Genomic DNA, 25,690 nt, shown 5'->3' on the forward strand with positions numbered 1-25,690 from the left:
AACACAGCACTTTTCCACCAAAGGAACTCAAGGTTCTCAAATCGGTTCCGTTCCTGATTCCTGGAACCTTGGTTCTTTCCAATACACACAGACGAAGGGAGCATGTTCCTTTTTATTTCCTATTAATTGTTTATATGAAACATGAGTTTACCCAGTCCAGCTCCACTAACTCTGTATTTACAGCTCAAGCTCTTTCTTGAGTTATTAACCCTCGACACGCCCACTGATGATGTCACAGTTCACAAACCAGTTTACGTTGATAGAACCGACTGGTCTGACACCTTGTTGGTGGAAAAGCGCTAACAGACAAAGACAGATGGTTTGGTTCCTGTGTTGAGTGAGAAAAAACACATTTAGTCATGCCTTAAATGTATATGAAATATTTTATTTTACATTGGATTTTTGGTGGCAGTGTATTTCTGTCCACTGTTCAGCGAACTCCCAAGATTTAAACAAAACAGTGTTTCAGCAAAAATGTAAATCTGAAGTTTCTCCCTCAGTACCGAGTTTATTACAGTGTGTGTATGAGGAACGTAACGTTCGCTCCCTTAGAGCTGCTCAGCAAACGTGAAACTAAAGAATTACAGTCTTAATCCAATGATTGGTCACACAATGTTTTTGAAGTGGGCGGGGCTTATGTATCTAGATGCAGCCTATCAGAGAGAAGCCTCCCATTCAGTGTTTCCTTTACTGTGATGCATGTTATGAATCTGGGTGAAGCCTGTCTACGTAGTGGGTGGAGATACTGTACCACTACTTCCTATCGAACTGAGATTAGAGTTTTGTTATTGTGGAGTCATTGTGTGAATGGTGAGACGTGAACCACACGTGCAACACACACACTTTCAGTGCAAACATCAGCGCCGACCATGCAGTTATATTTTACATTTCACAAACAAACAGTGAAAACAGGAATGAGCTCAGCAGCGAAGGGGAAAGGTAAAGCATAGGTGCACAATTCAAACTTTGTGCTTTTTAAAAAGAACATTTATAGAAAGGAGCTTAAAGAGGAAATCCACTGGCCGGAGTTTTCCATATAATAATAAAAGTTAAAGATATAAACAATGGGATTCAAAGAGGTTTGATGTGAGTCTGAACTGTTGACGGCGGTAGTGAATGAAACCAGACGTCCGTCTCTAAAATCTCCCCACGGAAAGTTATGATATGAAATGGTCCTCAACGTACTGCTGTTATCAGACCATGGTTGTGAGGTATTAGCATAAAGCATAAAAAATTAAACCCATTAAAGCAGAACTCTGAGGCAAAAGAAAACTTATTGTGTTGAGATTTTTTCCCTAATCTCCACCACCTTCATTTCATACGAAGCTCTTTAAACTGGGGGGCTTCAGTAGGGGGTTGTGGAGAGGGAATAAAGTAATGCATTCGTGTTGTAGACACGAGGATGTCTGGTTCCATTCCCCACCACTGTAAAGAAATCTCCAACCATTTCACAACAAAAGACTCAAGACATTTGTTTCCATCTTAATCTCTGATTCATGGGAATAATCTTTCAGTGAACCTCAACAAAAAGAAAAGTCCAATATTGTATTTGGTATTAGTGTATATAAACATGACAGCCCTTATCTTTATCCACCGTTACCCAGATCAGTGCTGGATTGTCTGTTTAAAACCTGCCCCTGCGGGTGAAGGCGGGGCTGGGGGGAGGAGAGGGCTGGCGGGAGCGCAGCACACTGGCGTAAGGGGTGGTGGCTGTGATGGTGGTCGTTTTAGAAGGGGTGATGGTTTTGGACGGGGTGCGAGAGGGGGTGAATAGCGAGCGCAGTAGCTGGCGTTTCTGTGGCGGGGGTTGGTTCTCTCCGCAGCCTCGGCGCTTACAGGAGCTCGGGGTGGGGGCCGCGGGGGGCCGCTGGAGCTGCAGCTGAAACAAACTCTCGTCTTTGTGCCGCAGTTCGGCTTTGACCAGCTGCAGACTGGTTTGCAGCTCCACCAACATCTGGACCTGAGAAGACAGAGGGACAGGAGAGGTCAGAGATGAGAAGCTTTGACATTTTCACTTGTGCTCGGGCGTGTGAAGGTCCTTGTGCGTTGTACCTGCTTCCCAAGGGTGAAGTCTGCAGCGCTGAGGGCCGTGCGGAGCTTTTCTCCATCTGTGTTTCTGCAGCAGGCTCTTTCTCCAGACTGCAGCTTCGCTCCCAGTACGTGCAGATCTGACCTCAGCTGTCTGAGGTTCTACGAAAAAAAAACACACCTCCAGGTGACTGTGAGGAGTGTGGTGTGTTCTCCCTGTGTCTGCGTGGGTTTCCTCCGGGTGACTGTCTGTGAGGAGTGTGGTGTGTTCTCCCTGTGTCTGCGTGGGTTTCCTCTGGGTGACTGTCTGTGAGGAGTGTGGTGTGTTCTCCCTGTGTCTGCGTGGGCTTCCTCCGGGTGACTGTCTGTGAGGAGTGTGGTGTGTTCACCCTGTATCTGCGTGGGTTTCCTCTGGGTGACTGTCTGTGAGGAGTGTGGTGTGTTCTCTCTGTGTCCGTGTGGGTTTCCTCCGGGTGACTGTCTGTGAGGAGTGTGGTGTGTTCTCCCTGTGTCTGCGTGGGTTTCCTCTGGGTGACTGTCTGTGAGGAGTGTGGTGTGTTCTCCCTGTGTCTGCGTGGGCTTCCTCCGGGTGACTGTCTGTGAGGAGTGTGGTGTGTTCACCCTGTATCTGCGTGGGTTTCCTCTGGGTGACTGTCTGTGAGGAGTGTGGTGTGTTCTCCCCGTGTCCGTGTGGGTTTCCTCCCACAAAAACACACGTTGGTAGGTGGATTTGTGACTCAAAAGTGTCCGTAGGTGTGAGTGTGTGTGTTGCCCTGTGAAGGACTGGCGCCCCCTCCAGGGTGTATTCCCGCCTTGCGCCCAATGATTCCAGGTAGGCTCTGGACCCACCGCGACCCTGAACTGGATAAGGGCTACAGACAATGAATGAATGAAACACACACTAACCTTCTGTCCCTCTAAGAGTTTGCGCTCTGCTGTGTTGGTCAGAGTGCTGCCGTTAGTGAAGGGGACCTGATCCTGGAACCGTTTTAACTCTGAGGAGAGACGGAAACATGCTTCGTCAACTTCCCCCTTGAAAATAAGTCAAAGCAACCTCCCCCACACGGTCCCGTCTTACCCAGAGTTTTGAGCCTCAGTTCCGTCTGTTTGAGGTCCAGTTCAGCTTTACTCTGCTCCAGCTCCGTTTTACATTGTTCAAGCTCAGCTTTGCACTGCTCCAGCTCGGCGTTTGCGTGCCCCGCGTTGTGGCCCTGTGTGAACGAAGCCAGCCGTTTGGACCTTCTCAGATTGTCCGAGATCCGAGTAGGAAATGTAGGAGCTGAACTCGCTTCTTTCTCGTTCTCAGTCAAAGCTTCACTGAGTTCTCGGATCTGATCGTCTCTCTCCTACAAAGAGGAACCAACACACAAGGTGGGTACAGGGGACAGTAGACAACACAAAAGCGGTGAAGGCTGAAGCTAAGTAAGAGTGTTCACCTTCAGTTCTGCACTGTAGTACTTCCTTAAGCTGCCTTTCAGGTTGTTGATCTTGTTTTCATATCTCTCCTCCATCAGCTCTCTTTCATTTTCCAAAGTCTCGCTGCAGAGGAGTAATCGTGTACAACATAAACAACAGTGTAACAACCCTGACACATCGTTAGTTCATGTTACTGATCACATGAACCCCACCATTCAGATTTGGCTATAGGTTTAATGATTGCATGTTTAACCAAACTGTACCTGAAATCGTCCTGCATGCGGTTGATGATCTCCATCATCTCGGAACAGACCTGCTCTCTGACTTGGGCCTCCAGATCTTCCTTCTCCTGGCGCTGACGCAACACTTCACTCTTTAACACTTCCACCGCCTTCAGCAGCTCCTGATAAGCACACAGCACCAACTCAGAAACCTGCGGACCCAGCCTGACCCGACCTCACACGTGCCATCAGGTTTACAACGTGAACTGGACCCTAACTTAACACAATTATGTCTGAACCCTTCTCCACACGGCAAGTGCGGAATGATTTACACTGTGCATCTTTTCATTGTGTTGGTGGCTGCCACTTCGGGCTGTTACTCAAACTCTTTTTCTGTGTCACAACTTAAATACATTATTTCACGTGTGGCTCATACGGTAGTTTTAGTTCAGACCGACCTCTTGGTCGAACATGGTGAGGTCTCCTTCTTCGTCACTCTCCTCCTCATCTTCTTCATTCAGAATGCTGTTCCCAGAGAGTGTGTTCTGCTCTCGGAGCAGAGAGAGGATGTAAGCCACTCGCGTCTTAGTGCTTGGACCGTGAACCAGCTGAGAATAAACAAACACACACACACACACACGTGAGAGAGCAAACACATGCAGGAGACTTTGAACTAGTAAGGAGAAGCACTGGAAGGAACTGCTGATGTTTTTCAGACGAACAGAAATATAATACACAATACAGAACCTCCGAGAAAGGAAATGGCATCACGGTTTAAAGCTAGTCCGTATGCTTCAAGAACCACTTCATGTTTTTAATTGCTAGCCATTTGTTCGGAAAGTTGACATCCCCGTAGCTGCAGATTACCTGAGTGGCAATGGCGGAGAACTTGAGGGCCTGCAGGGTTTCGTCGTAGGTGGAGGTACAGGGGTTAATGTTCACCACCATACAGGAGCGTCCATGACCGCAGAAGAAGCTCTGCAGCACTCTGGTCAGCTTACTGTCTCTGAACGGCACAACCTGAGGAGCTCGGGATCTGCAGAACACAGGGAAGAGCACCAGAGACGTCAATGTAAGAGACCACATAATCCCAGCCATGAATACAACAAGATGATTGTGGAAAACTAAATAGATTTAGTGCATCAGCGATTAAATATTGTATACAACGTCGCTGTACTGACTTGTTGTTCTGGTTGTGTCTGAGCGCGCTGATGCAGCGTCCCAGTGTGAGGAGTGATGTGTTGATGTTGTTCGCCTCCTTCATCCTGTCTCCATTCTGCTGATCCTTACAGCGCTCAGAACCAGCCAGGTCACACACAGATAACCTGCAGGACATTAGAAATGGTTATGAATTATGCCTGACAAAGTTGAGAACACGTAAACGTATATCCATTCACTGGGTACACTGCATTAAATTAGTGTTAAAGACCGCGCACCATCACTGTAAAATAATCTGATTTGTTTTGTTTCTCTACAGTCTCTCGAGCCCTTTGTCCAAATCTCAAATGCTGAACTATGATGGATTTTCTTCTGATTATAGGTGGAATTCCTCTTTAAAGAAACACTATGTAACATTTTTAGCTTAAAATTACAGCTTCCAAATCACTGTGATGCTCCACTGAGCAGTTATAGGAAGAATAGGGCCTCTGTTAGTGCTACTCCAGGCTCAGCGCTGCAGAAACAGCACTGTGTAACTTTTAAAGGAGTGTAGGAAACCACCCCCATCCCTCCCACAACCTATTTATTTTAGTACAGTGTTGTACTAGTGTTACTGTTCCTTTAAGATGTCATTCAGAGTAATAGGATATGAAATGATTTATTAGCCTCCTTTCCTACCCTCCTCCAAAAGTTACATAGTGCAGTTTCTGCAGTGCTGAGCATGGAGTAGCAATGACAAAAGCTCTATTCTCCTTATTACAGGTTTAATCTTAAAATCTTACCTAGTGTTCCTTTAATGTAATACATAAATATGACACTTACTCGCTGATTCGTGTTCCCTTTTTGAGCTCAACCTGCGGGTCGATGTGTAGAAGCCGGATGGTAAAGATACTGTGGCTGAAAGCAAACAGACATTTCTTTTTTATGCATGTATTTAATATTTTAATTAAAGTGCAGGTTAACTCCTTCAGCCCATAATAAAGAGTAAAGACTTATATTGGACAGAATATTACATTTTCATAACAAATCATGGGCGTGTTAATTGTACCTGCGACTGGAGTTGTGATTGAGGTGAGTGCTGGCGAAGCTTTGGTTGCGGCGTCCCACTCTGAGAACTCTCCAGGCTTCCTGAGCGCTCCGAACCTGAACCCATGTCAGATCTGCTCCCAAAGGTCAGCACAGAAACAGCATTAGTACCAGGACTGGGACTGGACTTACAGCAGAGCTGTTCTAAGCTAAGCTGCCCTGTGTTATTTCAAACAGGCAAAGACACCACAGTTGAGTTTAAACAGAAGCCACTTTAGGACGTCACATGGGCCTTGATAAAAACACACACGAATCAGCTATCATTTCAAAACAAGCCAGATCTTATCTTCTTAACACCTCCATTGTTGTATGGGAAACTGAGCTTGAGAGGAGTTAGTTCAATTAAATCAAACAGGGGGCGGCACGGTGGCGCAGCAGGTAGTGTCGCAGTCACACAGCTCCAGGGGCCTGGAGGTTGTGGGTTCGTTTCCCGCTCCGGGTGACTGTCTGTGAGGAGTGTGGTGTGTTCTCCCTGTTTCTGCGTGGGTTTCCTCCGGGTGCTCCGGTTTCCTCCCACAGTCCAAAAAACACACGTTGGTAGGTTGATTGGCGACTCAAAAGTGTCCGTAGGTGTGAGTGTGTGTGTGTGTTGCCTTGTGAAGGACTGGCGCCCCCTCCAGGGTGTATTCCCGCCTTGCGCCCAATGATTCCAGGTAGGCTCTGGACCCACCGTGACCCTGAATTGGATAAGCGGTTACAGATAATGAATGAATGAATGAATTCAAACAGGATACATTCACTAAATGCTGCTGAAGGTTTCAATCCAAAAAGTCTTTAGATGTCAGGTGTAAAATGATGTGGTTTCTTGGCATTGTTCTGTGTCAAGGCCCATTCACACCAAGCACCAAGTCTGTCCCAGTCTCCAAAACACGGGGGGGTTCAGCAGTGTTCCCGAAAATCATTGGGGAAGCTTGAGACCCTGCCTCTTTTATTAAAAGAAGGATTATATTTTCTTTAACCGCAGCACTTTAGTAGTCAGCATGTTGACCGTTTAAGCTTTTGTGCTACGCAAAGCTGCTACAAACAAGACGAGCCCTGCTGCACTGCCCACTTCTGTAGTTTAGACAGAGACCTAAAAAGCTTCATGTTTTGATCATGGCACGCTTCATCAGTAAAAGCTCTGAGCTCAGCTCAGCTTGTATACCAAGGCTGCTGCTTTATTTGAAGCCTGTAAATGCCTGTGTCAGCTGCTTCTAGGATATCATCATCGCTATCACCTGGAAAATGTTATCAGTAGAAACACACTCATACCTTTAACGTAGGGATTTCCGTATTTGTCGTCGCTCAGCCGCAAAGTGGCTCTTTTACGGCTCTGGAGAGAAGGCAGGGTGTCTAGAAGATCGTATAGGAACTCGTTGTAGATCTCGTAGAATGAGACCCAGATGGAGTACTGCAGGCCTTGTTCAAGACCATCTCCACTGCTGAGGGACAGAGGATCCACATCCAGACAAACAGCATCCGAATCTAAGGAAGGCAGGGGAGATTAGACAATGGTTGTGCTTTCAAGAGTTAACAACACTCCTCCTGGAGTCTATCTGCAGAAATGAGGTTCATGGCGTTGCTTAACTCCCATGTTATTGTAGTAAATTTGATATACTATTACGTAAAGTACCTGCAGTTCAAGATACAATGAACAAATGTTATATTTCTTATGAATTTCTAAGTGTTTCTGGCATTTAGACATGTTTCTCCTTTACCTTTCATGTTATTTTATTCATGTTTTTCTTTTTATTATTGTTAAAGAACTGAGTGGAATGCCCCATACACAGGACTCTCACCTTCGAGTCGAGTAAGGGCTGAGAGACCACCAATTCCACTGTCTGAAATAATACTCGAAGCTCCTCGCAGCTTGGATGTTTCCTCCTAAAAACACACACAAACAACAGGTGGTTATAAGTAATCTTTGTAGTAAGTTAATAAAAAATGAACACTCATTAAAAGTTATAATTGATCAAAAATCAGCGAAGCAGAGGTCCCAAAACACATCCTCACCTCCTTCAGCAAGGCGTCCCTCTTCGCCTCCTCAGCTTGAACCTCGCTGGCGTCCAGCCTGCGTACCTCCTGACAGAGAATCGGCTTCAGGTCCACGGAGGGGTACAATCGTTCTCCGATCTTGTGGAACACAGAGACCAGAGCTCGAGGCAGCAGTCCTGCTTCGGCAGTCGTTCCTAAAAGAGAACGACTTTTAATCATTGATGCAGAGTAAGTTAGGCATTCGTGTTTAAGAGCCCATATGAAACATTTGTTTTAAATTTTTATTTTAAAGTATTGTGCAGCGTAAAAGTGTGTATCCTGAATGTGACCTGGTGCTGTGGTGCATCAGAAGGAGAAATCAGTAAATTAACCAAACTGTCAAGTAGACTAAGGTTAAAACATCTTTAGACTATGGCTATTAAACCTTTTCATTTTTCACCGTTTATTCATAGCCCTGTCTGAGGAGTGTGGTGTGTTCTCCCTGTGTCTGCGTGGGTTTCCTCCGGGTGCTCCGGTTTCCTCCCACAGTCCAAAAACACATGTTGGTAGGTGGATTGGCGACTCCAGTGTGTCCGTGGGTGTGAGTGAATGTGTGTGTGTTGCCATGTGTAGGACTGGCGCCCACTCCGGGGTGTGTTCCCACCTTGCGCCCAGTGGTTCCAGGTGGGCTCTGGACCCACCGCGACCCTGAATTGGATTGGCGGTTGCAGATAATGAATGAATGTTTATTAGTATCTCACAAATGTGGATATTTTGATCTTCATGTATGCGTGTGTGGAGCAAGCGTAAGGACACTAAAAGTCTCTGGCAACGTAAAGCTGTACACGACACTCACCCTGTACGGTGTAGGTTTTTCCAGAGTTGGTTATGCCATATGTATAGAGAAGACGATTCTCTCCACGGAGCACGTCCCGCACCATTTCCCTCATTGTTTGGTCATACACCTCCTGCTGTGAGGTCTCGGGTCCAAAAATCTGAAGATATCAAAGAGCTCGGGTCAGTGTTTAGGACTGGTACACTTCACACTTCAGTTTCTTCATGTTGGATGGAGACTGTGATTGTTGACGAGTGTTGTTTAGATTACCTGAGTGAAATTGAACTTGTGCGAGCTCTGGACAATTCCTCTTTCTGCATTCTTCATGTTTTGAGAGTCCTTAGGAGCACTTAGGAGAAGGGTTTCTTCATTCTGTTTGTACACACAGCCCTACACAAAAAGACACACAGAATATTAACAACATAAGTATGTCCACGTCAGACTCGTCAGTATTGAAGCTGTGTGCACTTCTGGCTGGTTGAATTTGATTGCATTTTAGAGTGGTTTGCTGTAATTGTGAATGCTGCCATTAGGACACAAGTCAAAATCAAACATGCCTTAACCTTCAAAAATTTACAGTACTATTAAAAAAAATTGAGACACTGAGTGCACCTGCTCTTCTCCTCTGTCTTTCTCAGTCTCGGTAAGAGGTCGAACCCTTAGAAACACCTTCAACTTCTCCACGGCTTCATCTCTGCTCCCCCTTCGCTCAACAAAACTCTTCTGTACCACCTAAAATCCAGGAGAGAAGAATTACTGTTGTGCCAACTGCAATGTAATCCTCTCATTTGCATTTTGAGAATGTGATAATGTGATTGGTTCTGTCTTCTTTGTGATGCACTAAACTGATCTGCTGCTTAGAACATCCAAGGAAAGTGACAATGGCTGTTTTCAATTCTTCAAAATCTGAACACAAATATAGATAGTGTCCTAAAAAGCTGAGGAGAAAACCATTTCAAAAGCTATTTTTGAATGCACAACACTCTTACACACTGAAACCAAACAATAGTCTTGTATGTGGGCTTTTTAGATTGGGAAGAAATCATTCAGGACAGTACACCCTGCCCATAGATCAAAAGGGACACTGAAGCCTACCTCCTTTGCGGGTGTTTGAGGGTCTAATGGAGGAGAAATCACAGAGATCTCCTGTAGAGGAGCCCCAAAACGGCGTGGGGCGGCGAGCCCGCCGATATCGGCTGCTGTGGACTCAAAAACAGCCCCACACTCCTCCTCATCGGAGAGCACAGCTCCTGGCGATGGCACCGCCACAGACATCATCACACCCTGATAAAAACAACAGCAACAACAACATTAATGAAATGACAAACACAGATCTTTCACGGTCCTGAAGAAAGATGCGATGTTACAGCAGCAGGGACATACTTATTTGCTAAAGAAAAACACAAGGACCCTGCAAAAAATAAAAATAAAATAAATAAAGTTACAACAATAAAAGTACCCAAATAATAAGCACATATATCACAGGGTGGGAATTTGCACAGTATGGTAAACGCCCTGCACAAACACCCCTGATTCTCACCCCTAGTTATTGTGTCAGAGCTGAGAATCAGCAAAATGTGCTCAGCTCCTCGCCCCTGATTAATGCTTACTAAAAGAGCAGTCAGACATTTTTTTTGTTAATTTTTCCCCCCACAATACCACTATATTAATAGCAATACAATTTGTGATAATATTAGGCTAAAAAACTCAGTTGTTATTATTTAACTATACTCATTCATTCATTATCTGTAACCCTTATCCAGTTCAGGGTCGCGGTGGTTCCAGACCTGGAATCATTGGGCGCAAGGCGGGAATACACCCTGGAGGGAGCGCCAGTCCTTCACAGGGAAACACAGACACACATTCACACCTACGGACACCAATTGAGTCACCAATCCACCTACCAACGTGTGTTTTTGGAATGTGGGAGGAAACCGGAGCACCCGGAGGAAACCCACGTGGACACAGGGAGAACACACCACACTCCTCACAGACAGTCACCCGGAGGAAACCCACATGGACACAGGGAGAACACACCACACTCCTCACAGTCACCCGGAGGAAACCCACGCAGACACAGGGAGAACACACCACACTCCTCACAGACAGTCACCCGGAGGAAACCCACACAGACACAGGGAGAACACACCACACTCCTCACAGACAGTCACCCGGAGGAAACCCACGCAGACACAGGGAGAACACACCACACTCCTCACAGACAGTCACCCGGAGGAAACCCACGCAGACACAGGGAGAACACACCACACTCCTCACAGACAGTCACCAGGAGGAAACCCACGCAGACACAGAGAGAACACACCAGCTCCTCACAGACAGCCACCTGGAGCAGGACTCGAACCCACAACCTCCAAGCCCTTGGAGTTGTGTGAATGCGACACTACCTGCTGCGCCACCGTGCCGTCCATTTTATTATACTTTATTATTTAATTATTAGTCCATCAGTAATGCCCCAGTCTAATTTAGTGGTGGATAAATATGATCTCACACTTCACAGAGTCTAATGGCTGTGTTTATTCATGACCTCACATGCATTAGTACAGTGCATGTCCAAGTATGGTGTTATAAATGAGCTCTCTGCTTCTTCAATTATAACGTTATAACACCATTACTACAAAAAGGTACCAGACTGTCACTGGGGTGCAGCCCTCAGGAGGCTGTATTCGTGATCATCAGTTAGGCAGCACTAAGTAAACAGGACTTTAACAGACAATATTAATTTTAGCTCTACACTTGTATCGTTGAGTTGTAGGATACTGACTCTGTCCTGACTTCAGACTTTGACTTTCTTGTTAGAAGCTTTAAATAAGATACAAGTATTCCCCTTTCCTATTTGAAAAGCGCATATTGAAATGCTAAGGTTCATATATTTGCTTTGACTTTTACTTTTGAGATAATATGATATAACGTTGTAATAAATGTATTATATGTTAGCGCAATAAAAGTTAACCTTAGAGTTAGTAGCATTTCTAAGCTATAAACTTTTACATTTGAAATATGTCCAAATGTAATAAAACATACAAAGCAGGTAACATTAGGGTGAATTTAGCTTTTTTTTTTCGAATTCGCCTTTCCACCTTAAATAGAACGTAGCTAACTGCTGCACTATTTAAGGTAGAACGGGAAATTCCGCAGCAATAAGACGACATATTAAAGTCAGTTATTTTAATCCTTACCGCGTTCCTTTATTCCTCAGGTAAGAAAAAAAAAGTCCGCAGTCGTCGGCGGTAAACGTCTCTTCTGTATTTAAATGTTTAACTCCGTCTGTTATGCTAGAAATGCTAACCTAATAACACGGCCGCTTCTCACTAACCGACTCACCTAAGCGCCTCACCGCATTTAAACATCGCGCTCCGTTCCTCAGCCAATCAGAGGACAGGAACGTGGCTGCTGATTGGTCGAGACTGGTGCTCTGCTCTTTTTGAATTTGACTGAAAGGTCTGTTAGTGAATGAGTTCAAATGAAAAGTATAAAAATAAATAAATAAATACATATTTAAACACACACACACGCCATTAACAACTTCACAGGGGTGTTGCTATGGTGGTGGTGTGTTAGTGTGTGTTGTGCAGGTACCAGTGGATCAGACACAGCAGTTAGTAAAAAAACGTTAGTATCACTGCGACTGAGAATTTACAACCGATTGTCCAGCCAGCAACCTGTGTCCAGCACCTTGTGACCCACGGAACTGTCCCTCACTGCAAGGTGCACTAATAAGTTCCCTGTAAAACCACAATATTGTCATTAGTTTTTCTATACTCTTGCTAAATTGCTACAAGGTTGTCTATGTAGCATTGTTATTTGGTATAAACTTTACCTACTGACAGCATTGCAACATTCAAACCATGTTTCATTTAGTCAATGTGGTTCAGACCACCTTTGCTGTATGATATATTCAGTAAGTTTTCAGACTCTTCTAGAATGTTGTCAGACTACATTCTCACATCTTTCTGAGGAGATACATTTCAACGTAGAAAACTGTCACAACGTTGTTGCTCAATAATTCTGTTTAATTCAGTGGTCTGTGAGTGGGCACTGTGTTTAAAAACTCCAGCACCAAATACTGTATCTGATCCACTCATACTAACACAACACACTAATAGGGTGACCAGACGTCCTCTTTTACCCGGACATGTCCTCTTTTTTAGACTTAAAAAAATGTCCGGCCGGAATTTCACAAACGTCCGGCATTTTGTTTTTCTAGAGCTTACATAGAACTTCGAGAAGTTTCGTTCACAAACTAGTCCCGCCCTCCCCTACTCTGATTGGTTCGCTTGAGTGAGAAGGGGGCGTGGTGAAGTATCCTATTATCTTCTGATTGGACGGTCTGACTGTAGAGCTACCGTTATTGGTTGATAACCTTCTCTGTAAATATTTAATTGGTCAGTCTGCACGACAGTAGTCGTCCACGTTCTGTCGTCATTAGTCGTTCTCCTCATGGGTGTCGCACGTTGGAAGTTGTGACGTGTATTAAGAGCGACAAAAATATTTTAAATATTAAAATATTTTAATGTTACAAGATCGCCATAATCTTCATAGAATTACGTTTTGAAAATGAACGAACTAAAATAAAATAAATTTTAATTGAATACTAAGTAATTATTTTCAAAAGCTGAGCCGCATCAGAGGGATCAAAGAGCCGCGGGTTGCCGACCCCTGCCCTACACACTAACACACAGTGCAGTGCTGAGAATGATCAAATCATCAACTGTTTTGTAGTGCAGACCATGGAAGAACCGTGTGAAAGGGGTTAATGCATTGGTAAATGTTATTTTATGGGGGAAAACAAAAACAAACAACATACAGTACACAGCATATAGTTCAGTGGTAACTGATGTAATTCCACTCCCAGCCACTGGGGGCCGCGCTCTTCACGACCCTCCATACAGAATTCGCTACTGTTTTTTTACAACCATGTGGAGAGCAGCAAGAGAAGCCGTGTGTTTGTAAATGAAAATATTACTTAACTTTAATATTTAAACCCGTTTTCGAGAAGTTTTAAAACTTTTATAGACTCCTGTTGGTGAGTATGACTCTGCTTGGTTCTGTCAGTTCGCTTGTTTAAAAAAACGGTTTGAACTGTTTGCAATTGTCTGTTCCACCTTAAATGCGCATGATTTGTACGTTCGTGTCCGTGGCTCCAGAGTGTAAATGCTGCACAGTTAAGGTGGAACGGACAAATGGCAAGTAACAAACTTAAGCATGGTGAAACGATTTGTGTTTATTAGAGGAACTATTTTTAATGGAGAAACACGGTTTAAAAACGAGTATTTCACACTGAGAGAGAAGGGGAAACTAAAATAAAGGATAAACATTGCTGTGTCTGTTTTATGGCCAAATCAAACCGCCGTAAAGACGAATACTAACAGAGTAACAGAACAAAAATATATTTCCTTAACAACAGTAACTGTACACTGTCTGACAAGAATTTTTCACACACCCAAACATTCTACACTCTCCATTTTCTCAGTTCCGCTGATCATAAAGGTGAGCTTAGTAATTGAACAATTACAGATTCTTGTCCATCTGTCGCTCTGCATACTTGGTTTGCCCCCATTCCCCTTTTTCCTCATTGGTCTGGACCCCCACAGACCAGGCATGGTGGTGTGTTAGTGTGTGTTGTGCTGGTGTAGAGTGGATCAGACACAGCAGTGCTGCTGGAGTTTAAACCCTGTGTCCACTCTCTGTCCACTCTGTGAGACACTCCTCCCTCGTTGGTCCACCTTGTAGATGTAAAGTCAGAGACAGTAGCTCATCTGTGGCTGCACAGTGTGTGTCGGTTGTCTTCCAGTCCTTTATCAGTGGACACAGGCTGAACTGTTTGTTTGTCCCCCATCAGTGTAAAATGGGGAAGCCCCCGAAAAAGAACAACCTCGCCGACAAAGTGCGGAAGACGAAGACATTGTCCCAGATCAAAAACAACCCTTTCGAAGTGAAAATCAACAGAAAGAAGTTTGATGTTCTCGGGAGAAAGAGTAAACATGATGTGGGGCTGCCCGGCGTCTCCAGATCCAAAGCCATTAACAAGGTAAAATACTTCAGAGCAAAAGAACCACATTTCTTACAGAACATAAGGGGACTGTGGGAGGAGGACACCAGAGGTGCATATTGACTAGTTATTTTTAATCAACAACATAGACTTCAGTAAATGACTTTCCCAGTAAACATTTAGCCGTTGAAATAACGTAATGACTGCCGTCATGACTTCAACGTTCTCTTAAGGTTGAAAATGAAAGTTGAAAAGACGTCCAAACACAGACATTGAAAAGACGACTATTAGACGTATTTTGGACGTCCGTTGACGTTATTAATTGGTCCCGAAATAAATGACGTGTATAAAATGTATTTTGGACGTCCACTGACGTTATCGATTGGTCACAGCTTGATAACTAATTTATTAAGATGGACGTCAATTGACAATTAAAATATGTCATTGACGGACAGACTACTTTTAGACCTATTTTGAACGTCCAGGGACTTTCCTTGTTTACTACGTCTGCTTCTTCTGAAGCTACTTTTTCCACCTTTTCATTTTAGCTGTTCGTATATAGTTTCTACTTACTTTTTTGTTTTAATGATTATTATTATTTCTATTTCCTTTTATCTTGTTTATTCCCAGCCACTCACTCTCTTTTGCCCAGTTCTTGTTTCTTTCTTTGTGCATTTCCCCTTTATTTAACTTTTACTGAAGTTCATAAGTTTCCTCAATGTACACACATCATTTCCAGCGGTGATAGATTCTGGTTGTTCTGATAATGTGTGCGTACATTACACTACTTTTTCTGAAGGATACAGTTTAGACACCTACAGAGACTACAGATCTTTAATTAATTTATATTCTTGGCTGTCTTTTCCAGCGCAAAGAAACGCTTCTTAAAGAGTTCAGGCTCAAACACAAAGCCAATAAGTTTGTGGACCGGCGTTTTGGGGAGTATGACTCTAAGATGGACCCTGAGGACAAGATCTTGCAGAGATTTGCCTTGGAGAGACAGGTAATCCTTTCAATTCCTGATATAACTACTGTAAATCCTTCAGTGACTACTATGAGTTATTGATCGTATGCTTTGAATTATTCAGTGTATACAATTAATGAATAATATTTCTTATTTTAATTAAAGTTAAAAGTTTATTTATTCATCAGTGCGACATGTACAAGAGATTCTATTGGAGCGGATGTCACCATTAAAAATGCAGCTCTGTGGCACAGAGGTCCAAGTGTTGTCTAACACAGCTGACCTCTGTCATCTCCCTCCCTCTGCTGCATCACAAGCACAGTTCTAGCTGATGTTGGAGTCATGTTAACGTTGTTCTTTTGAGTCTCGTGCCATTTGCTGTCATTTGTGATTGTGCAGCGCACCCAAACCAAGAAGGACATCTACAATCTGAACGAAGACGAGGAGCTGACCCATTACGGTCAGTCTCTGGCGGAGATCGAGAAGCTGACGGACACTGTGGACAGTGACAGTGACTCCGAGGAGAAGGGACTGCTCTCAGGTGGGTTTTTTTTTTTAAAGGATAACATTCCTAAATCAAGCCATGTATTGGAATAAAGTGGTTATTTAGTATGTGTTTAGCCAGGAGGCCATACATGAGGATTCTGAAGCTGTTTTTTTTTTTTGTAGCTGAGCTCACTGCAGCTCATTTTGGAGGAGGAGGAGGGCTGCTGAGGAAGAAGAAACCTGGAGAGAGCGATGATCCACAGGAGAACCAGAAACCCAAATCACGTCAAGAGCTCATCGAGGAGCTGATCCTCAAATCCAAACAGGAGAAGGTGAAGACCTCCCTCTAAACCTGTGGTTCCCATATTTTCCTGCAGTGCCTCCCTGACTCGTGTCTTTTGCTTTATTTTATTATAAGTGTCATATGTTTTCATTTCTGTTGGAGTAACAGCTGTGATTGTGTTCATGTTTTTTGATCAGAGGGAGCGGCAGAACCAGAAGGAGGAGGCGCAGGAACTGACGGAGAAACTGGATCAGGAATGGAAATCCATTCAGAACCTCATGGCCCACAAAACTCCCAAAGCTGACCGCAAGGAAGAGCCCGTAAAACCCAAGGTGAGGAAGGAAGATGAGCGCAGGGGAGAGAAAAGAGCAACTGGACAGAAGTGGTTTCTGACTGTTGTGAAAAAGACAGTGATTTTTATAAATATTCTGTTTTGATACCTACGCGTGTGTGTGTGTTTGCCCAGCTTGACGATTATGACATGATGGTCCGTGAGCTGGGATTTGAGATGAAGGCCCAGCCCTCTGAGAAGCTGAAGACCCCGGAGGAACTTGCCCGAGAGGAGAGAGAACGCCTGCAGAACCTTGAGGTGCTCTTCTGTGCTCCCTGTATTTACTGACATAATCAGGCCCCTCTCAAACCAAAAACAGTGGAATATTCAGACATGGTTTTTTAACTTTAAAATAATAGCCTGTTGAATACCTGTGTTTTTTTTTATTTTAATATATATTTTTTTAAACGTTATTGAACCTCAAATGGTGTCAGTGTGGCATTTTTTTTAAAGCTTTTTAAGAATGTGTTGCTTTTAATCGAGGTATTGTGAAGTGGGTGTATTTAGAGTATTTAAGGAGTGCCTTACATTTTTAGTAGGGCCTTGTGATGTTTTACTGATTCAAAACTCATGTGTTAGTGGAATTCGGTGCTGCAAATAACGGCATGGAGTCGTAAACAGGCTTGTGTTGAGCCCTTGTTGTCGTGCTTCTGCAGGCAGACAGGATGAGGAGGATGCTGGGAGAGGTGGACGAGAGCTCTTCTCAGAAGCGAAGTCACATGTCTGCGGACGACCTAAACGACGGCTTCATCCTGGACGGAGATGATCGCAAAACCCTCTCGTACCAGGTCAGGCTTCATCGCTTGTTCACGTTCACAGCAGTTTCTTCTTTCTGTTCCCTTTCTTACAGTCTCTCACTGGCTGGGGTTTCATCCGTGTCGTTGTGGATGAATCTTACCTTACTTTTGATTAAAAGATGTGTTTTAAAACTTGACACAAAATACGTAATGTTTTAAAGCAAAATAAATAATTACTTTATACATTATTACTTTATTTAAAGTCTCACGAATGAGCATACGTTATTGGTTTTGTCCAAAATGGGCCCTAAAGTGACTCTCTTTTTTTTTTTTTTTTAAACTAGTGATAAAATAGCCATATCAAAGCGTGCCCACACACACTGAGCAGTGGGCTAGTGTTGAGGTGGAGAGAGAGAGAGATCTGTCCCTTCAGTCCTCTCACTAACATTTTTTTCAGTGAACCATCTATGTTTGGGTTCCAAGCCTCTTCACTAACCTTTAGACCAAGGTTTAACCTCAGCCTCCCCTCAGCTTCTAGTCGTTTTTATTCAGTCAGTGTTTGCTCCCCTCGTGTTTTAGTTACTCACTTTAATGCCTTTCCTCACACATTGGTCTTTGTGCTGTTATTTAGGACGGACAGTGGAACGTTGAAGAAGGGGAAGAGGAGGAGGGTGAGGAAAGTGCCAATGAAGAGGAGGAAGTTGCTGAAGACGGTGGGAGTGCAGATGAAGGTAGTGAGGATGACGATGAAGATGACGAAGAGGAGGACGGTCATTCGGACCTTGACTCTGATCAGGGCAGTGGAGCTGAGGGTGAAGAAGAGGAAGAGGAGGGATCCAAAGCCAAGGCGGTTCTGAGTGAGGAAGAACGACGAACCATGCAGGAAGCAGCGAGAACAGAACTGCCGTACACTTTCACAGGTAAAGAGAGAGAGAGAGATGGACAGAGAGTACTTATATATGGGAGTGGGAGAGCACAGAGAGACCAGACAGTCCAGTAAAGGGCCAAAGTACCACTTACAGAGAGAGAAACACAGATGCTGATCCCAAATCACTCCATACTCCCTACGTAGTGCACTACAGAAGTCATGAAATTATTGAATCTACATCTTAATAGGGCTTTATATATTTCTAATACAGCATCATTTATATTTATTAATACGTGAGAATCTAAAATCTAGAGCTAGCTACATGTACATTGTAATTTAATGACTTATGTACTTCACTATAGAGGGAGTGAGGAGGTATTTGAGTTTCAGCCAGAGGCAGGCAGGCCGTGTGATGTCAGCGTTTCTGAAAATATTTTAAAGTGTACAGTGGTATGGTGTTAGCAGTGCTTTTAAAAGGAGGAGTAGTACCTGTCTTTTTCTTGGTGTTTAGCCCCGGAGAGCTACAGTGAACTCAAGATACTCCTAGAGGGTCACTCTGCAGGACAGCAGCGCCTCATTGTGGAGAGAATACAGAAATGCAACCACCCCAGTCTGGCAGTGGGAAACAAAGCTAAATTGCAGGTGACTACACACGCAAACCTGTCTGATATCACACACACACTCCTGCCTAACAACACACACGTACTCTGATAATACATAATAATAGGTCTTAGTGTGTAACTCCTCTTTAATAAGAAACAGGTGCCTGTAGCAATTGAACTATCTGCTTTGATCTCTCATTCTTTACGAGCTGTTGGTTTTCTCTTTTCCAGAAACTGTTTGGTTTTCTGTTGGAGTATATCGGAGATTTATCCACTCAGAGCCCCCCACAGCTCTCCACAGTCAACACATTCATCCCGTAAGAGCTACTGTACATGACCGATTGATACTTTCTATCTTGGACTGTGATTTTTCTGTTATATTACAATATGTATCTCTCTCTCTCTCTCTCTTTTTCAGGCAGATATACTCTCTTTCTCAGCTGTTTCCTCAAGCTGCATGTAAGGTGATGCAGACGTTGCTTAGTGACAGTGCTCACAGCATGGAGGAGACTATAGAGGTCAAAGGACGCGCTCCGTTTCCAGGCTTGGATATGGTACGGACACAGTCTAGTCACATGTTAAGAATCATGCATTTCAATACAACATACCAGAGCATAATCAGCAGGGTTTGTGTATGAGCTCGTTTTATACTTATGCATAATCCCGTTATTGCAGGTAGAATTGCAGCCTATCAGAGCAAAGTGGGTGGGGCTTATACCTCTGAATGTTTTATTAATGTTTTGAGTTCTGCAGAGTGAAACAGGCCTCTCGTTTTTGTGTGATGTAGCTGATCTACCTGAAGATTGTTGCTCTACTGTTTCCTACCTCGGATTTCCGTCATCCTGTAACCACCCCTGCCTTCCTTTACATCAGCCAGGTTCTCACAAAGGTACGTGTGTGTGTGTGGGGTGGGGGGAGGGCACATTTATATGATGGCGGGTATTCTTTGAGGGATGATGAGTCTGGGCAGGAGTATGGATGTATATCAGGGACAGAGAGTGTTTATTTTACATGTCCCTCTGCTCTCTCAGTGCCCTGTGGCGTTTCTGGAGGTGTCTGGATCTTTATTAGTTTCTCGGTTCTCTCACAGTGTCCTGTGATGTCTCTGGAGGGTGTATCGACAGGTCTGGTGCTCTGCTCTCTCGCCGTGGAGTTCCTTTCTCTCTCCAAGCGTTTCCTCCCTGAACTTGTCAACTTCCTGCTGGGGATCCTTCACCTGGCTGTACCTGCAGACACCTGCACAGGTAAAAGTCTCTCTCTCTCTCTCTGTGTGGTATGTGACATCCTTGGTTTACAACAAGACTAATATCATGGGCAAAATAATATTGATATTAATTCAGTACATTGGTTTTCATACTCCATTCGTCAGGGCTCCAACAGTAGGCAGTGTGTGTGTGTGCTGTAACAGTTTTAAATTCTCAGCTTGAAGTGCTTGCGTGCCTGGAGTTTGAATAAACATGCTCTAAATAAACACTGAGCACGCCTACGCTGTGTGTGTGTGTGTGTGTGTGTGTGTGTGTGTGTGTGTGTGTGTGTCACTCTCCATGCTGTAACGCAAGCTGGAGAAACAGTTGGAGACTGGGTAGGGAGGACATTAAATTAGCTAATAGTTCTAATAACCAATAACAGTGACTGATATAATTTTATGTTGTAGTGTTAAAGTTCTGTTCGTGAACGCCTGTTTGTGCTCAGGTTACTGGGTGGTGGCTCCCTTCAGGTTGCAGAGTAAAGCCAGTGAACTGCTGCTGCTGAGAGACACCGAATCTTCCAGCAGCTGGAGCAGGAAACCCCTTCCCCTCACATCTGTACAAACAGTTACAGCCAGCACACAACTGGAGAGGGACCACTACAGGTATTGGAGATGGGCTGTAGAGGATTATATATGTTTTTTTTTTTTTTTTTTTATTATTGCTAATTAATTAATTGTTAACACAGTGGCGCAGCAGGTAGTGTCGCAGTCACACAACTCCAGGGACCTGGAAGTTGTGGGTTCGAATCCCGCTCTGGGTGACTGTCTGTGAGGAGTGTGGTGTGTTCTCCCTGTGTCTGCGTGGGTTTCCTCCGGGTGACTGTCTGTGAGGAGTGTGGTGTGTTCTCCCTGTGTCTGCGTGGGTTTCCTCCGGGTGACTGACTGTGACGAGTGTGGTGTGTTCTCCCTGTGTCTGCGTGGGTTTCCTCCGGGTGACTGTCTGTGACGAGTGTGGTGTGTTCTCCCTGTGTCTGCGTGGGTTTCCTCCGGGTGACTGTCTGTGAGGAGTGTGGTGTGGGTTTCCTCCGGGTGACTGTCTGTGAGGAGTGTGGTGTGTTCTCTCTGTGTCTGCGTGGGTTTCCTCTGGGTGACTGTCTGTGACAAGTGTGGTGTGTTCTCAAAAGTGTCCATATGTATGTGTGTGTTGTCTCCCTGTGAAGGACTGATGCCCCCTTCAGTGATTCTGGGTAGGCTCCGGACCCACCCTGACCCTGGAAATTTTCATTTTAAAGTTACTTCAAATATATTAATATTGACAAAGCCAAGATATTTATCTTTGACAGTGATGTCATGTTTAGTTTTGCCTTTTTTGTATCGATATTGGAATTATATCGTATCAACCAATATATATCGTGGTGCACATTTCGGCCCTATCATCAAATTACCTAATTGTTGCTGACAACACCACCTTCACCTAGTCACTCGTACACAAGCACAGTTCCACACAGCTATTCCACCAACCATGTGTTTCTGCACTATGAAAGGAAAGCGGAACGCCCAGAGGATACCTGAACAGACACTGGGAAAACACCAATCTCTGGAGGAGCTGTGTGGCAGGGACCTGCAGCACCACTGTGCCATTCTTTACTGAATTTGACGTCATTATTTTACTCAAGTATCAGTACTTTTACTGAAGGAGGGATGAAACACACTACACACAAAGCTAAAAATAAAAGGATGGTTCTGCCTCCTTTAGTTCACCCTTAGACTTTTGGCCCTTCACACACTGGTGAATACTGCTGGTGTAATTGTGGAGATTCTTCTGGGACCTACTGACACTAATATTACTACGAGAGTGTGAAGAGTCTCAAAGCCGCGATGATTACCGCCTTACTGTGATTTTCCTACACAAGACTCCAACAGTGCACAGCTAAGTCTCCACCTTAACAAAAAGAACCCTCACCAACCAGCAGTGTGCTTCAGTCCCAACTCAGTCCGTAAAGCAATGATTGCTCATTTAATCTGAGTCAATTTAAGCATTGGTTATATTTTCAGGAGATTTGCGTTTTGTTCCTTAAAGCACCTTTATGTGAAATTTTCATCTTAAAATTACAGATTCGTGATCATTGTGATGAACTATTGACCTGTAATATAGAGATCAGCACCTATGCCGTTGTTAGTCCAGGCTCAGTGCAGTAGAAACTAGACTTTGAATATTTGGTAGGAGGGTAGGAAACCTCTCCCAGCACAAGTCATTCACTAAAACTCTGGAGGAAGTGAAGAAGAAAAAAAAAAAAGAGAGCATGACTGAGTGAGAGACTCAACACATGTGACTTGATTTTGAAGACCGTGCTGGAAAAGTGAATGACAATCTGCAATTTTAGGGGGAACCCACAAGCAAAGATAAAATCCTACATAGTGTTGCTTTAAGCTGTTCCAACTGATTTGTTTTTTTGTTACATGACATTCAAACCAGTGTCTGGGGAAATATCTCAGCTTTGCTGCTGTCTGCTGTCTCTGTAGCGTAGAGAAGAGGAGTTCTTAGAGGATGTTAGAAGTAATTTGGGTAAAATATCCCTCCAAAAACATGTGGTGTTTCATGATTAATTTCTTGGTGTTTCAGGCTTTCTGTACTGGATGCTTGTCTGGACCTGGTGAAGAGATGTATTGTCCTATACAGAGACCTTCCTTCATTTCATCAGATCTTCCAGCCGATCCAAATACTTTTAACCAAACATCTCCCTGTTCAGAGCTACCCTTCAGTCCTGCGGGTGAGTCACAGAACCACGGGTTTAGAAGAGAAAGATTTACAGCATGTCTAACAGGTTAGGGAATCATTGATTTGGGAAAACTGCTGTGGGGGATCACATCAATTAAAGTTAAAGTTTGGGGACCCCTGCTTTAGAAATGTAAAGGACCTTTCAGTAATTTTCTGTAATGATTTCTCTTCACGTTATGAAATAGCCCTAATACAGGCACTGGGGCCTAGGGTTCGGTGGTTTGGTGGTAATAAGTTACACCACAGAAGAAGGCAAGAAGTTGCTGGAATTTAAAAATAGCTAAAGAATTTTTCTTCTCTAATAAAAGCAGAATTAAAAAAAAGACGAGTAAACCTCACTTTACCTGCTCCTGAAGCTCCCGCACTGTGGTTAATCCTTGCTTGGGCCGCTCCTCGAGCAGCCACGGCATGATTAAACCCTTGTCTAGTTGAGGTTCAATATAATCAATGTCTCTTTGGTGTATGTGTTAAATGTTGACCATTTTAATGTATCATTATTTGTTGATTTGCAGGAGCTGCACAAAGAAATACTGGAGGCCCTTCAAGAGGCACCTTCCCAGCATGCACCTCTGGTGTTCGACAAGAAGAAGCCCATCCCACTGAAACTGCTGGAGCCCAAAATAGTGCAAGTGTAAGTTTTTCTTTATTTTTCTGTTTTGATTCATTGTCATGTGAGTCTTTTGTTTTTATTTGATCATTTTTCTCTTTTCTTTCTCTACCTTTATTTATATATATTTCTTTCTGTTCGTTCTGCAGATGTTTTTAAGGTCGTTATTTACTCAGACAGCATTTCCCTCAAAGTTTGAATCTGTATCTTACTGCTGCTGTTCTTTCTCTGTTCCTTCTATTCCCCACTCTATCAGACTGGACTATGGTAAGAAACGAGGAAACACGAAAGAGGAGCGGGAGACAGAGAGACTCAAACACAAGTACAAGAAGGAGTTTAAGGGGGCGCTGCGAGAGCTGAGGAAGGACAGTCGCTTCCTGGCTCAGGCCAAACTGTCTGACATCATCAGCAGGTCAGTGGAGGACATGTTGAATCATGTTCACTCGGCATGCGTCTGTACGGATTTGATGGATACGTGTTTGCTTGTCTTTGCGCAGCATCTTAAGAAATTTCCCATTTACTGAATTTCAAACAAGAACCTGGGCGTTATGCACTATTCACTATATATTACGTAATATCACACTTATATGTATATCACGTAATATCACACTTACTGTACTGGTCCTGATCAATTGAAAAACAAGATAAATGTGGGCTAAGAAAGTATGCAGAGCCACACATGGACTACAGTTTGTAAATGTAATACTATAATGTACATTAATATGGTCAGTGGAGCTGAGAGAATGGACAGTGATTGTTATGATTGTTACAGTACATCGCCATATATTTTTGATCAGAATCTGTCCTCATACCTACGCACTGACCTCTTACTGAACTTGTTTACATTTTGTGTGTTTTGTAGGGACTCTGAGAGGAAGAAGAGGGTGAAGGATCTTTACGGCAGTCTGGCCACACAGGAAGGAGAGTGGAAGGCCCTCAAAAAGAGGAAGAGGAAGTGATTTCAAACGGAAATGTCTTAAGAACTAGTGATTAAAGGGTTCTGAGGGAACAGAGACTTTCATAGAAGGACAGTCACTGACAGATAAACGCTGCTGGACTTTCTGAACTGATTCAGGGGTCAGTTGTTTTTGATCCTCCTCTGCTGTCTTGTGTTTGAATGAATTTTTTTAGGTATGCTATCCTCAGAAACGGAATGACACCTGTGTGGACAGGTTCTGCGTTTGTCCACGACCAGCTTTGAAATATAAACCAACACATAAACCAACTTGCATGTGTTGTCGATTTAAATACTAAAATGAATAGTTTTGATTTTTCAGCCGGCCCTTTACGGACATTTAGGGGGTCCATCTTGTGTGCGTTCCCCTTGAGGTTCAAAAAACAAAAGACCTGCACAAAGTCTCAAAAAAAGCCAGATTAAACTTCTGAACTTAATTTGTAACTAGGCTTTTTATGTTCCATTAACCCTCCAGGGTGTATTCCCGCCTTGCGCCCGATGATTCCAGGTAGGCTCTGGACCCCCCGCGACCCTAAATTGGATAAGCGGTTACAGATAATGGATGGATGGATGGATGTTCCATTAAAAGCTTTAAAAGTGATGGCTATTTATAACAACGTCTAGAACATTTTGTATCATTTATATATCATTTCTATCAAAGATGCTTCAAATGAATTAGTATAAATACATTTTAAATGCAATATTATGAAGACCCCTGTATTATGTGTTAAGCTTCTAGTGTCTACAGTTAAGAGGCTTTAAGAGCTTTTATTTTTTAGATACAATCAAATTCACAAGACTACAACCACCACAGAAACAACTGCACTGGGTCAAGCTTTATTAAGACATTTTAGGTGAAGTTCACATTAGATATCGTTGCTGTCCGTGGAACAAAAACAATGTATCTAAATATCTCCAGAGAAGTAACTGGCGATGCCAAAATATCAATGGAAGCTAATGTGGAGAGATTTTATTCCGAGCAATTCTGGAGCAACTTATCAGCTCACTGTAAACGTTTCACACCATTTTAAATGACAGCTGCTGGATTCAAATGAAGCTCCATTTCTCATAGTGTAAAATGTTTGTAGTGAACAGACCATAGAAATGCTCCAGATTTACTTGAAATAAAATGTTACATTTACTTACAAAGGTGATTTTTATTAATTTATGTATTTATTTATT

General features: G+C 43.6%; 2 protein-coding genes across 2 annotated transcripts; one reads left to right on the forward strand and one right to left on the reverse strand.

Annotated features, from left to right (window-relative positions):
- Positions 1–173: 173 nt before the first annotated feature.
- On the reverse strand, positions 174–12,042 carry kif20a (kinesin family member 20A). Its single transcript, XM_066646677.1, has 19 exons — positions 11,895–12,042; positions 9,793–9,981; positions 9,310–9,429; positions 8,968–9,087; positions 8,719–8,857; positions 7,902–8,077; positions 7,688–7,772; positions 7,161–7,373; positions 5,872–5,983; positions 5,646–5,720; positions 4,847–4,990; positions 4,533–4,701; positions 4,124–4,273; positions 3,708–3,847; positions 3,465–3,567; positions 3,107–3,374; positions 2,935–3,023; positions 2,053–2,190; positions 174–1,960 (listed from the first exon to the last, which is right to left on the reverse strand). Exons 2-19 carry the CDS (start codon positions 9,973–9,975, stop codon positions 1,625–1,627), a joined length of 2,760 nt encoding a protein of 919 aa, XP_066502774.1. The 5' UTR covers positions 9,976–9,981; positions 11,895–12,042; the 3' UTR covers positions 174–1,624.
- Positions 12,043–13,591: 1,549 nt separating this feature from the next.
- Positions 13,592–25,172, forward strand: nop14 (NOP14 nucleolar protein homolog (yeast)). The gene is made up of 19 exons (XM_066645832.1): positions 13,592–13,741; positions 14,558–14,746; positions 15,576–15,710; positions 16,071–16,212; positions 16,341–16,489; positions 16,638–16,772; positions 16,907–17,029; positions 17,428–17,559; positions 18,140–18,428; positions 18,888–19,018; positions 19,210–19,295; positions 19,397–19,532; positions 19,766–19,867; positions 20,069–20,222; positions 20,671–20,830; positions 22,791–22,938; positions 23,459–23,577; positions 23,810–23,965; positions 24,416–25,172. Exons 2-19 carry the CDS (start codon positions 14,564–14,566, stop codon positions 24,510–24,512), a joined length of 2,577 nt encoding a protein of 858 aa, XP_066501929.1. The 5' UTR covers positions 13,592–13,741; positions 14,558–14,563; the 3' UTR covers positions 24,513–25,172.
- The last annotated feature ends 518 nt before the right edge of the window (positions 25,173–25,690 follow it).

Source organism: Hoplias malabaricus, chromosome 15 (genome assembly GCF_029633855.1).
Source record: "Hoplias malabaricus isolate fHopMal1 chromosome 15, fHopMal1.hap1, whole genome shotgun sequence".
NCBI lineage: Eukaryota > Metazoa > Chordata > Actinopteri > Characiformes > Erythrinidae > Hoplias > Hoplias malabaricus.